At 46.6% G+C, this 12,918-nt stretch overlaps 1 protein-coding gene across 1 annotated transcript in view; it reads right to left on the bottom strand.

Annotated features, from left to right (window-relative positions):
• HIRA (histone cell cycle regulator) overlaps positions 1-12,918 on the bottom strand; it is a 63,737-nt gene that overhangs the window by 17,623 nt on the left and 33,196 nt on the right. The window contains exons 11-15 of the mRNA XM_081893275.1: positions 9,421-9,526; positions 8,305-8,523; positions 6,582-6,667; positions 5,240-5,434; positions 2,436-2,606 (exon numbers count right to left, since the gene is read on the bottom strand). Of these exons, the coding sequence (XP_081749401.1) occupies positions 2,436-2,606; positions 5,240-5,434; positions 6,582-6,667; positions 8,305-8,523; positions 9,421-9,526 (777 nt within the window). The remainder of the gene's footprint in view (positions 1-2,435; positions 2,607-5,239; positions 5,435-6,581; positions 6,668-8,304; positions 8,524-9,420; positions 9,527-12,918) is intronic.

Raw genomic sequence — 12,918 nt, forward strand, 5'->3', positions numbered from 1 at the left:
GCAGTAAGGACAAAATAAAGGTAAAGGGACCCCTGACCATTAGGTCCAGTCATGGCCAACTCTGGGGTTGCGGCGCTCATCTCGCTTTATTGGCCGAGGGAGCCGGCGTACAGCTTCCGGGTCATGTGGCCAGAATGACTAAGCCGCTTCTGGTGAACCAGAGCAGTGCACGGAAACTCCGTTTACCTTCCCGCCGGAGCGGTACCTATTTATCTACTTGAACTTTGACGTGCTTTCGAACTGCTAGGTTGGCAGGAGCAGGGACTGAGCAACAGGAGCTCACCCCATCGCGGGGATTCGAACTGCCGGCCTTCTGATCGACAAGTCCTAGGCTCTGTGGTTTAACCCACAGTGCCACCCGCGTCCCGACAAACTGCACTACTCTAAACATGGTGGGAACGGCCATCCCATTCAGGACACAAATTGGCTGAAACCTAAATGGCCAGTTACAGCTCAGATGCAACAGATGCTTCAGATCAGGAACGAGCAACCTGGGAACCTTTAGCCTTGCTAGTAAAAGTTTAATCTGGTGTCCAACCACATATGGGCAGCCACAGCTTCTCTGTCCCAGCTAGAGATCCTGTGGTCTGAATATGGGACAAAACACGTGCTTTGCCCTGACCTCGCCACTGTGATCCACGCGACAGTCATCTCCAGGCTTGACTACTGTAACTCGCTCTATGTGGGGCTGCCCTTGAGACTGACCCAGAAAATCCAGCGGGTGCAGAATGCTGTGGTGAGACTCCTTACGGGGTTCTCACTGTGGGATCACATTCACCCAGTGCTATACCAGCTGCACTGGCTCCCGGTGGAGTACAGGATCGGGTTTAAGGTGCTGGTTTTAACCTTTAAAGGTTTGGTGTCTCCGCTATGCGAGTGTGACGGGAAAACAGTTGAATCTCTTCCTCATATAATGTTCAACTGTCCCTTACATAGCATAGCTAGGACTAAATTCCTGGGTCCTGCTTTACTGCGCTTGGTTGGCAGGCCTGTTGAGTCACATGCCGCACTGCTCTTGCAGGATACAGATCCTTCTGTAACTCTGCAGGTGGCGAGATTCCTGAATGCGGTTATCTCACACACAAAAACCACCAAAAAATTACAACAACAACAAAAACTAATCGGACAGTCATGATGAGAGTGCATGACGGATCTCGTCTCCAGTTCTTCTTTTTCTGTGAACCGTCCCTTGGATCTTTTCGGGCCCCAAGCCGTTACTGTCACTGTTCAATGACCACCCTTGCATCGTGGTGTTCCCCTTCTGTTGTTAGATGTACCGGTTTTTATGCTTCTGTGCTTTTATGTTTGTACATATTTTATGGGCTAATAGCCGTAAATAAATAAATAAATAAATAAAATAACCTTTAAAGCCCTATACGGCCTAGGACCCTCGTACCTACGGGACCGCCTCTCCTGGTATGTCCCACAGAGGACTTTACGGCCTTCAAACAAAAACATCTTGGAGGTCCCAGCCCTCAAGGAGGTTAGACTGGCCTGAACTAGGGCCAGGGCTTTTTCGGCTATGGCTCCGATCTGGTGGAACGCTCTGTCACAAGAGACTAGGGCCCTGCGGGACTTGACATCTTTCCGCAGGGCCTGCAAGACAGAGCTGTTCCACCAGGCCTTTGGCCAGGGCACAGCCTGACCCCCTCCTTTGGCAATCCTCACAGAACTCTAGCCCAATGGTTGCCATTAATCTGATTTGAACTGATTTTATAATGAAATGATTTTAGAATGTTGTATCATTTTACTGTTGTTAGCCGCTCTGAGCCCGGTTTGGGCTGGGGAGGGCGGGATATAAATATTATAATAATAATAATAATAATAATAATAATAATAATAATAATAATAATAATAAATAGTAATTATTATTATTATTTTATATGGTCTTTAGGTGAAAACTAGGCCTTAATGGCTACAAATGCACACAGGGACAGTCTCCAGAAAAACAGAGGAAGACTGCAATGTGGTACGATTACAAAGCATTCTTATATATTTCTGTGTATATATTTCAAGAATCTTCTAGCTCCTCTGAATACCCCTCCCTAACTTTCCATTTTTAATAATATGTGATTGAATACATTCTTCAATGTCCTTCTTTATTAACTTCTGAATAAACACGCATTCTTCAGTGTCTTCATTCATTAACTTTTGATTAATTGTCTTATTCATTAGTTGTTTCTTCCTTGCTCAGTAGCCGAAGGTTAATTATAACGTTCTGCCTAGCTGATTTATTGCATTCCTATAACGTGCCGCGGTGCAGGTTTCCATGGTTATTGCCCATATACATTTTTTTTTCCTGCTGGGAAGGGTTAGCGAAAGTTCATTTGCATGTACCAGGCTACACAACAAGAAAACGGGAGTCTTAAGAAAAATGCAACTTTGGAGGAAGTGCAATTTCCTTCACTCCTACCTGGGCACAGCTCATTCCTCACCTGTCTATGGCAATCTGATTTGTGTGTGTTATGGCAGAAATCCCTGAGGTGGCTTTGGACCGCTCCGTGAATCTCGAATCGAACGCTTTCATTGGCTCTATCTTGGAAGAGGGTGGCAGCACAGAGGGCGAAGATGCAGGGGGAGCAGCTGAAGCAGAGGTAGCATTTACACTGCAAGAAAAGGAAGAAAAAGCTGAGTTAGGGCAATATATATTGGAGGGGTAGGGGAGTGTTCTACAGGCCAACAAAACACCAAAATGAAAGATCACAAGCAGTGGGAAATGGCGACATCAACCCCCATTGTTTCACACCAGTCCCCGGGATGGAAGCTGTTTTTCATCCTAACATGGTACATCTTGGGTAAAGTGGCCCCTTCTGCCCCTCTGGGTAATTGCAGGGGCCTCCAGCTGAGTGAAGAGAACTAGAATGAAGCCGCTGGAAGCCAGTGACTTGCCTTGTCCTCCCCCCATGTCTTCCAGGTACTTCTTTGGGAAGGTTATTTATAAATTTCATTTTATGGAATTACAGTGGTACCTTGGTCCTCAAGCTTAATCCCTTCCGGGAGTCCGTTTGACTCCCGAAACCATTCAAAAACCAAGGCGTGGCTTCCGATTGGCTGCAGGAGCTTCCTGCTCTCAAGCGGAAGCCATGTCGGATGTTCGGCTTCTGAAAAACGTTCGCAAACCGGAACACTTACTTCCGGGTTTGTGACGCTCAGGAGCCAATTTGTTCGACTACCAAGCCGTTCGAGAACAAAGGTACCCCTGTATATAAAACAGGGAGAACACTTATAACAACGGGCGAAAATTAAAAGATGAAAAAGGAAACTATAAAATGCATATGGGGGATGAGTACAGTGGTGCCCCACAAGACGAACGGCTCGCAAGATGGAAAACCCGCTAGATGAAAGGGTTTTCCGTTTTGGAGGCGCTTCGCAAAACGAATTTCCCTATGGGCTTGCTTCGCAAGACGAAAATGTCTTGCGAGTTCCTGCGGTTTTTTCCCGTTTTCCTAAGCCGCTTATCAGCTGATCCGCTGATAAGCCGCTTAACAGCTGATCGCTAAAAGCCGCTAAACCGCTAATAGCGCTAATCCGCTAAGCTGTCAATGGGCTTGCTTCGCAAGACGAAAAACCGCTATACGAAGAGCCTCACGGAACAGATTAATTTCGTCTTGCGAGGCACCACTGTTGTTGCACGTGAGTTAAAATAACAAAGGGGAAGTAAAGACTATCAACTTCCAACAGATCATCAGGTATAGTTCCAGAATTGCCAGGCTTGTGATGAAGTTACTTTGACACCTCTGCATCAAGCACTTTGCATATTAGCAGTTGTAGGAAATCCGGCTGGTGTTTTCTACACTTCTCACTTCTGACAAAGTGGCTGGTGATTATATCACCATGAATTCCCGACTGCACTGGAAAGCGTTTACTGTATCTGACTCCAGCTTATGTATTTAAACAACTGATAAGTAATACCAACCGATATTGTGTTAGAGTGTGGGATATTGCCACATAGACCAATGGTCTGACTCCATATAAGGCAACTTTCTATGCTCCTAGACTATTTTTGTGACAATCTTAAAATGTTATCAAGTTGGCAAGTGATGCAAGCAGGTGTGCAACCCTTAATGGGTCTGTGTGTGTTTTTGAGAATCCCACAAAGTTAAGACTGCACACACACACACACACACACACCATACATTCAAAGCACGTGGCTTATCCAATAGAATCCTGGGGATTGTAGTTTACCTTTCAGAGTTACCCTTAACAAACTACTGTTCCCAGAATTCTTGGGAGTGTTGTTGTTGTGTGTTTTAAATGCATTGTTCGTACACAGCCTCAGTTTATGATTACAGTATTTTTTGCTCTATAAGATGCACTTTTCCCCTCCTAAAAAGTAAGGGGAAATGTGTGTGCGTCTTATGGAGCGAATGCAGGCTGCGCAGCTTTCGCTGAAGCCAGGAGAGCAAGAGGGATTGGTGCAAACTGATCCCTCTTGCTCTCCTGGCTTCAGGGACAGCCGCCCGAAGCCTCCTGAGCAGAGTGGGAGCACTCCCACTGTGCTCAGGAGGCTTCGTGTTGCTTTTGCTGAAGCCAGGAGAGCAAAAGGGATCGATCTCTCTTGCTCTCCTGGCTTCGCTTCGCTGGAGAGCCGCTGCGCAGCTTTCCCTCTCTGCGCAGCGCCCCTTCAGCGAAGCGGGAGGAGAAACGGAGCCAGTGGCGTAGCGTGGGAGGTGCAGGGGGGGCCGGCCGCACCGGGCGCAACATCTGGGGGTTAGGGTAAGGGGGCGCAAATCCACGGGTTAGGGGGCGCAAATCACTTGCCTTGCCCCGGGTGCTGACAACCCACGCTATGCCACTGAACAGAGCCCCTTCCGTTTCTCCTCCCGCTTTGCTGGAGAGGCGCTGAGCAGAGAGGGAGAGAACATTTTTTTTCTTGTTCTCCTCCTCCAGAACTAGGTGCGTCTTATGGTCGGGTGCGTCTTATAGAGCGAAAAATACGGCGGTGGTTAAGTGGTGTCTGCCTATTTCCCTGTAACCATTTAACATAGTCCCAAGAGAGATTTTTTCCACCCGTTCTGTTGCGTGGTTAGAACTACACAGAATGTTTTTTTTCCAAACACATTTTCAAATCAGTGAGGATCAGTGAGAGGCAATATGAAAGTTATTGCCGTGATGGGCTCATTCAGAAACACAAAATCATAGCTAACAAGTGTCGCAGAGTGACCGACATGCTGTGCATGGACAGAGCCCCCAAGTCACAAAAAGTTAGACGATGAGATCTCCGTTGCCCCGTACTGACCCATCTTTGTTGCCTGCGTCTTCGGTTGGTTTAACACTCACTGCCACCGGCTCTAAGGCAGGCTTAGACGTGCAGAGGATATTGGTTGCATTGTAATCTAATGACATCAGCTGATTGGTTTGAGAAGCTGACATCATTGAGCCTGCTAAGGATCCAGATATAGGAATACTATTGAAAAAAGCTGTAGAAAAATCCCTGTTTTTCGGGAGGGAAACAAACAGACAACAGTCAAGAGATTAGCTGGATTATATACGTGCCACATAATCGAAGGTGTATACATTTTAAACACAAATGTATGCATTGAATTATATAATGAAAAGGATGAAGAGATTGTATCTAAAGTAGCACTAAGAGACACGTTCGATCAGCACAAAGATTTATGCTGCATGCATGTGAGTACATCAACCTCCTTCTGGGATTCTCAGCATATCTGAGTCACACAATCAGAAATGGCTGCGTTCGATTTGGCATTGCCATTTTCACCATTGTAGCAACTGCCCCCCACCCTTGTGGTGTCAGAAACAGTCGGAGGCTACCAGTTCATGCAGGGAATTTGAAATTCCCAGGAAGTCTTCCCAAGGGTAGTCCCAGGTACAGTGCACCGCAGTAGTCAATGGGTTTGGCAGTTACCAGGGTGTGAGCAATGGCAACCAGCCTGCAGACCCTGAAAGAACCTAAACTGCTTAGGTCTAGGTTATCTGAAGAACTTGCACAGGGCTTCCGCTTACATAAGTCATTAGCTGACTCTCACCCTGAATCTTTAAGAAGCATCAATAACTTAGAAAAAGTACATACATCAAAAGACAAGTTGCAGAGTAGTATAGAAGTATTTTCACAACAGGAAGACATGAGGGTTTCTTTTTAAGTATACAAATGATTTAAGAAAATCTCAACGGAAGAAAATATAAAGCCTGTCATTTTATATTTCATAGATAGATAGATAGATAGATAGATAGATAGATAGATAGATAGATAGATAGATGTAGAGAGAGATATAGACACGGGTGGCGCTGTGGTCTAAACCACTGAGCCTAGGGCTTGCCGATCAGAAGGTTGGCGGTTCGAATCCCTGCGACGGGGTGAGCTCCCATTGATCGGTCCTTGCTCCTGCCCACCTAGCAGTTTGAAAGCACGTCAAAGTGCAAGTAGATAAATAGGTACCACTCTGGCAGGAAGGTAAACGGCGTTTCCGCTCCAGCGTTTCCGTGCACTGCTCCGGTTCACCAGAAGCGGCTTAATAATGCTGGTCACATGACTCGGAAGCTGTCTGCAGACAAACACCGGCTCCCTCGGCCTATAGAGTGAGAGGAATATATATACACACACATACAGACATACATACCCAGTATCCAGCTGAGCTATGCAGAGAGGTGTGATTCTTCTCCGTCCATCTGCTGTCCGAGTCTCAACTTGTTTCTTTAAAAGATTCTGTTGGGGGGAAAGATGGCTGTTGGAACTTTTGCTTGGAATTGCTATAAAGGCCTATTGCAAAGCATCAAAAGTCTATAAACTGGACATTTTGTTTATTCAGTTTGTTAAAATACTCCTACCCCTCCCACTCATATAAAACCATAAGGCCGCATAGGGCCTTTACAATAAAACAGTTATAATAAAATGTAAGGTACCATAAAGAGAATACAAAATAATAACGATAGCCGGCTCATCATATGAAAATTTGAGCAGGTAAATAGGCCTATTGTGATGAAAAAAGGCTTGAGGAGCTGTCTGAAAGTTAGCACTGATTACGCCTGCTGAATCTCCTAGAGCCCAAGTCCAAAACTCTGGATAAGCCCACTCCGCAGTTTCATGTAGATGTTAAATATCATAGGTGATTTTCAACCCGCGTGCTGTGGCACCCTGGGGTCCCTTGAATGATGGTCAGGGGTGCTGTGGGCAACACTGGCCTCTGTCCCTCTTTCCTTCCCTCCCTCTGATGCCCTCTTGTGTCTCTGCCTCTCAAAGGCACAGCTGTTGGTTGCAGCAGCCTTGGCTGCAAACTCTGTAGGCGAATGGTGTCTCTGGGGCTAGCCAGGGGGTGCTGGTTGCTAGGAACCAAGGCGGCCTAGGACTAAGCAAGCATGCAGGCGAGGGTGCCCAGCCAGCAAGTCCGGCAGCTCTTGCTGTTGGGAATGGACAAACAAGTCCCAGGTGGCTGTGGGGCAGTGTGAGGAGGCACCTCTCTTTGAGGCGGAGGGGGGGGGCAGCTCAGAGACCAGGGGCAGTGGCAGGGGCTGTCCGGAGGGGAGAGGACAGGAGGTTGAGAGAACACTCCACCAGGGTGTTCAAAAAAGGGTGAGAGGCTGCCAGCTCTGCAGGCAAGGGGTGACATTACTGGACTCCTGAGCCCCACAGTGGTGATGCAGAAAGAATGTACAGTGGTACCTTGGGTTACAGACGCTTCAGGTTACAGACTCCGCTAACCCAGAAATAGTACCTCAGGTTAAGAACTTTGCTTCAGGATAAGAACAGAAATTGTGCGGCAGCAGCACGAGGCCCCATTGGTACCTCAGGTTAAGAACCGTTTCATGTTAAGAACGGACCTCCGGAACGAATTAAGTTCTTAACCTGAGGTACCACTGTAGCTGGTCAAGGGAGCCATGGATTCAAAAAGGTTTAAAACCTCGAACTTTGGGGATAAAACTGAACCCTGAGGAACCACACGCCCTTAACTCGGACAGCAGCTCCAGTAGGATACCACGGTCAATGATATCAAAAGCCACTGAGAGGTAAGGAGAATGAAGAGGAACACATTTCCCCTGCCTCTGTCCCGACAGAGGTCATCATACAGGGCCACCAAAGCAGTTTTCTGAGCCAAAACCGGGCCTAAACCCAGATTGAAATGGATCTAAGAAATGACTGAATCCCTCAATGCCTCGCCAAGGCTCCAGTTGTCCATGTCACAGCCTCTCCAGGACTAAGCATGAGTGGCTGGAGGTCTGTGTAAATGACACATGGGAACCACACCAACAACCCTTCTGTGCTGCGTCAAGGAGGAGCCAGATGCCAAACTTTCCCCTTTTGCAAAGGTGACATGAAGGAAAAGAACCACCATCAGAGTCACCTACCTTCCTAATGTCTTCCAAGCTCTCCCCATTCACCATGCTTGCTACTTTAGGCGCTGCTGCTGAGCCAGCTGCATCTCTCGCTGCTTCGCTCTTCTTTTCCACCTGCTGCCGCCTTTGCTGGTACTTCAGCATCTCTGGATTCTCAATGATAGCAGTAGACAGGTGTGCCTCGGTCATTATAGCCAAGCTCTTGCCATAAGTGGTCTGGTGGATGTTGCTCTAAGGGGCGCAAAGGTGAGAACACAAAAGCAGCCGCTTAAACTGCGTGCACGAATCTTGATCAAAAATGACAAAGGACTCGGGCAATGGACTGAATATCCAAACAATGCAGAAACCTTCAGCTGTACTGACTCATTTATTTCCGGCTGCATTTGTCTGCCGGCTTTCACCATTATTTAGAAATGATTCAGGTGCTGTGCAAAAATAAAGGCAGGAGACGGACTCTGAGAAAGAGGTTTAGAGTATGCAGACAGGAGGGACCAGAGGAGCCGAAAAGAGAGTAGACTAAGGAAAAGCAAGAGATAAATGAGAACTTCTGAATGAAGCGATGGAGGGCATTTCAAACATCAATGATTCTGTAGACTGAGCATGCAAAGCATGTACAACCCTACTACGCTAGCCTTCTCCAGCCCAGTGCCCTGCAGATATTTTGGACAGCAAAACCCATTACCCCTGCCCAGTGGCCATACTGGGTGGGGGGTGATGGGGGGAGTCCAAAGCATCTGCCAGCTACCAGGTTGAGGAATGCTGCGCTGAGCTAATGGACATCCCCTTTCAATGATGGCAGAAAAAGGAAAGAAGACTTGAAAAGCATAGGGATGTACACAAAAAAACAACAGGCATCTGTTGAGTGCAGGAATACATGCACATAACCTGTTTATAGTGCACCTGCCACATTTTCCCAGCTGTGATCCAAAGGATGTGTTAGAACTGCCAATATGACCCCCGCCCTGGCAACAAAAGGTTCTCTCATCCTTAAGATGTGACTGACCAGCACAGTTCTAACCATGTCTACTCAGAATTAAGTCCTGTTGAATCCAATCGGGATAAGTGAAGGTAAGTGAAGTTAGGGCTGCAGCCTTAATTAGCAAGCCCGTCCAAAATAGCGCAGGGTACCTTCTCTTCCTCGCTCAGAGGGTCGCCAAGCTCGTCTTGGGAAAAATCCAAAAACGCTACTGATCCATCCATGGAACACACCAAGATGCCAAGCCCATTTAAGGTCCTGGGAAGATAAAGATTAGGATTTTGATTAGTACCTTAGACTGGAGAGAACAGCTCATGTAACTGGAAGAGCAGCGGTTTGGTGGGATGTAGTTAACCTGCTGGCAAACCCAGAAACACACACACACACACACACACACACACACACACACACACACACAAGTTCTCACATCAACCAGCCTGCAAAATTATCAGGCATCCTGAATGATATTCCTGAGAAACTTCGTCGCAACTTAGAAAAACCCAAGCAGCGTGCAGTATGCTTTCTGGGCCCAAGTACTCATCATATCCTGGGAGCTGCTGTAGAAGTTTCTCCTTCCTGCAACGCCAGGATTAACATGGGGAGACCCAAGCACAGTGGGAGAAGTACTCCTTGCATCCCCTCCTCGTGCCAGCAAAGTTGACCGCTAGCAGAGTGAAACTCCACATGGCAGGTCTGGAACTTCTAACATGACCCTGGAGGAGCGGGGAAGAGTGGCACTGCAGAACCTCTCATGCCATTGAGGCAACAGGAATACCCAGACCTAACTTCCCTACCACTGAAGAAAATCTTGCAGAAGATAAATGGGTGTTCAAATACCGCAGCAGGGAGCAGGATGAGAAACTCTAAGTTCTGGCCTTTTTTTGCATGTGCTCTTCAGGTGGCCTTGGTTTAACACAGTTCAGCTTCAGAGCATGCACAAGCTGCACTCCTTAAGAAAGGAGTCTATTGCCATGGAACTGTGGTCAGAGGAATGGCTTTATGTATATGGGGCAGCAGGCAAATCATGCCCTACTGACCCTATGTTGTGCTGTCACCATTCCCTGTGCAGCTATTCAAAAATGGAAGCTGGCCGTCCATGTTGCTTTATACCATAACAGCGTGCTAACGGACCGACAAATCAGCCAAACATTCACAACACCATTTCAAGCGAAAGCGGGAACAACTGGCGAGTGACTATGCTGCTGTCTGATGATCAATACCATAGTATTTCATACATGAGTAAATAATGGTCATTACAGAATTCATAAGATCAATAGGAAAAGACTGAGCCATCTCAAATACTTCCTTCCCACAACAAATTTCTATATTATGTCTTCTTTTTTGCCAGGATACAAAAAGGTTCAGGCCAACAGTTTTTGAAACATATTCCAGAGACTCTGGAGGTTCTTCAGCAGCTTACAGGGAAACTCGCCAGAAAAGAACCACAGATAAGCTTCCGGAAAGATAGCTTGTGGTGTGCAAATGCAAAATGTGTTGGGTGTGTTACAGACAGTACCAGCCTTCGCTGGAGCTCAGCAGGTGCTTTCTGCATCAGCTTTTAAATACCTGCTGCAAACTTTTCTATTCAGCCAGGCTTATACCGGCAACTCAGAGCACATCTTTCCACAATAGTTATCCAATTTCACCTTTCTCATATGGTTTTTATTGTATGGTATTATGTACAGCTGTCGTGAAGCTGTTTCAGTATTTTCTTTATGAATCAGCAGCAAGTAAATATTTCTTATAAATAAAATGAGCTTCTTGGGAAGGTGGGTGGGATAGAAAAAAGTAGGATGCTCACAATGAAAACAGCCTGCTTTAAAACAAACCTCCCCCCCCCTTTCCTTTTTAATAAACGCAAACAGGAATAAAATGTAAATTCAAACCCTCAGATTTCCTTGGAGATGTTGACGTGCTTTACTTACTTGGGCGCTCACTAAACAAGCCAGGCATGGCAACCTACCCTGACATCCGCCAGACTTCATTTGATTGCCGTTATCAGTTTTATGGATGGTTTCATTTTACTTTGCCGAAACCTTCTTGGGCATTTTACAGTGTTGTTCTCTCCTTTTAATGGGACTAAATTTGTGGTCTTACGTTATACTATTGGTATTACCGGTGTGTGTGTGCTTTTTAAGCAGGAGCTCGGTGGAACTAAGTTCCCTCAATTTTTAAAAATTAAATAATAATCTCTTTTTTCTTTTTGTTTTGTTCTGGAATGGATATACACCCAATGCCTGAGCCAAAAATCCACCTATATCTGTAATCAATAAAGTTGTGGCCAATCCAGAACATTGTCTGCTTGAGTTTATTAATCGCATCTTACATTTAGCCACTACCTTGGGGGGGGGAGGCGGTGGCACTGCAACTGGGCCTGCTATAAACTAAACTAACGAACTAACTTCGTGGTGAGTTCCTCCACCTTTTTTCCAGAAAAAAAGCCACTGGGAATTACTACTCTGGTTGTACACTCCGCCCCGAAAGCAATGCTGAAATCTGCAGCCTAAAAATCTTTTAAACAAAGGGGAAGGGAAGCACTTTTTCTAACCACCCACTTCCTGCTTAGGCACACCTTTTATTATCGTGCTGAGCTCAATTAAGGCCCAGATCATCAGCTTTGCTTCTCTTACCACCTAATCATTTCAAACCAGCAGAGGGAGCAACCAGAAAGAGGAGCGAGGGAACGGGCTTTTTACTGAAACTGAAGTAGCACTGCGGCGCCTTCAAGTGGCAGGGAGGTATCATTGCAATGTGGCATAAGAACATAAACGTAGCCTCCTGGGTGAGGGAGTTCCATAGTTTAACTGAGCACTGTCAAGTATGACTTGGAGTCCAGTCACCGCACCTGCCTTTCCAACCTGAACAAAGCCCCATATATTTATTCCATTTGTTTTTGCACTGCACTGCAGTCTATTAGACTTCTTATTGTTTCTAAGGCACTCACCATGGTGCCTTAAAGTAAAGGTAAAGGGACCCCTGACCATTAGGTCCAGTCGTGGCTGACTCTGGGGTTGCGGCGCTCATATCGCTTTATTGGCCGAGGGAGCCGGCGTACAGCTTCCGGGTCATGTGGCCAGCAAGACTAAGCCAGTTCTGGCGAACCAGAGCAGCACACAGAAACTACCTTCCCGCTGGAGCGGTATCTATTTATCTACTTGCACTTTGAGGTGCTTTTGAACTGCTAGGTTGGCAGGAGCAGGGACCGAGCAACGGGAGCTCACCCCGTTGCGGGGATTCGAACCGCGACCTTCTGATTGGCAAGTCCTAGGCTCTGTGGTTTAACCCACAGCGCCACCTGCGTCCCTACCATTTCACCATGGTAGGGACGCAGGCAAAAGCCACAAGCAAAAGACAAAATCAAGGATATGTTGTAAACCACAATGTTTTTATTTTGTTAAAAAAAAATAGCTGAAAACTTGGGAAGCCAGACATTACAGAATTAAATGGGAACTGATGGCTGACCACAAGGATACAGTTTAATGAAACTGCAGAATGACTGGGCTTGCTGCCAATGGGAGATCACTATTTCCCAGTGAACAGCAAAGGAAATATCTTTTGTCGCAATCCAAGCCATATTTTGACAGCCAGTGTGGTGCAGTGGTTAGATCACTGGACTAACACCACGGAGGCGCAAGTCCAAATCCCCACTC

This window comes from Podarcis melisellensis, assembly GCF_964234715.1.
Source record: "Podarcis melisellensis genome assembly, chromosome: 16".
Classification (NCBI taxonomy): Eukaryota; Metazoa; Chordata; class Lepidosauria; order Squamata; family Lacertidae; genus Podarcis; species Podarcis melisellensis.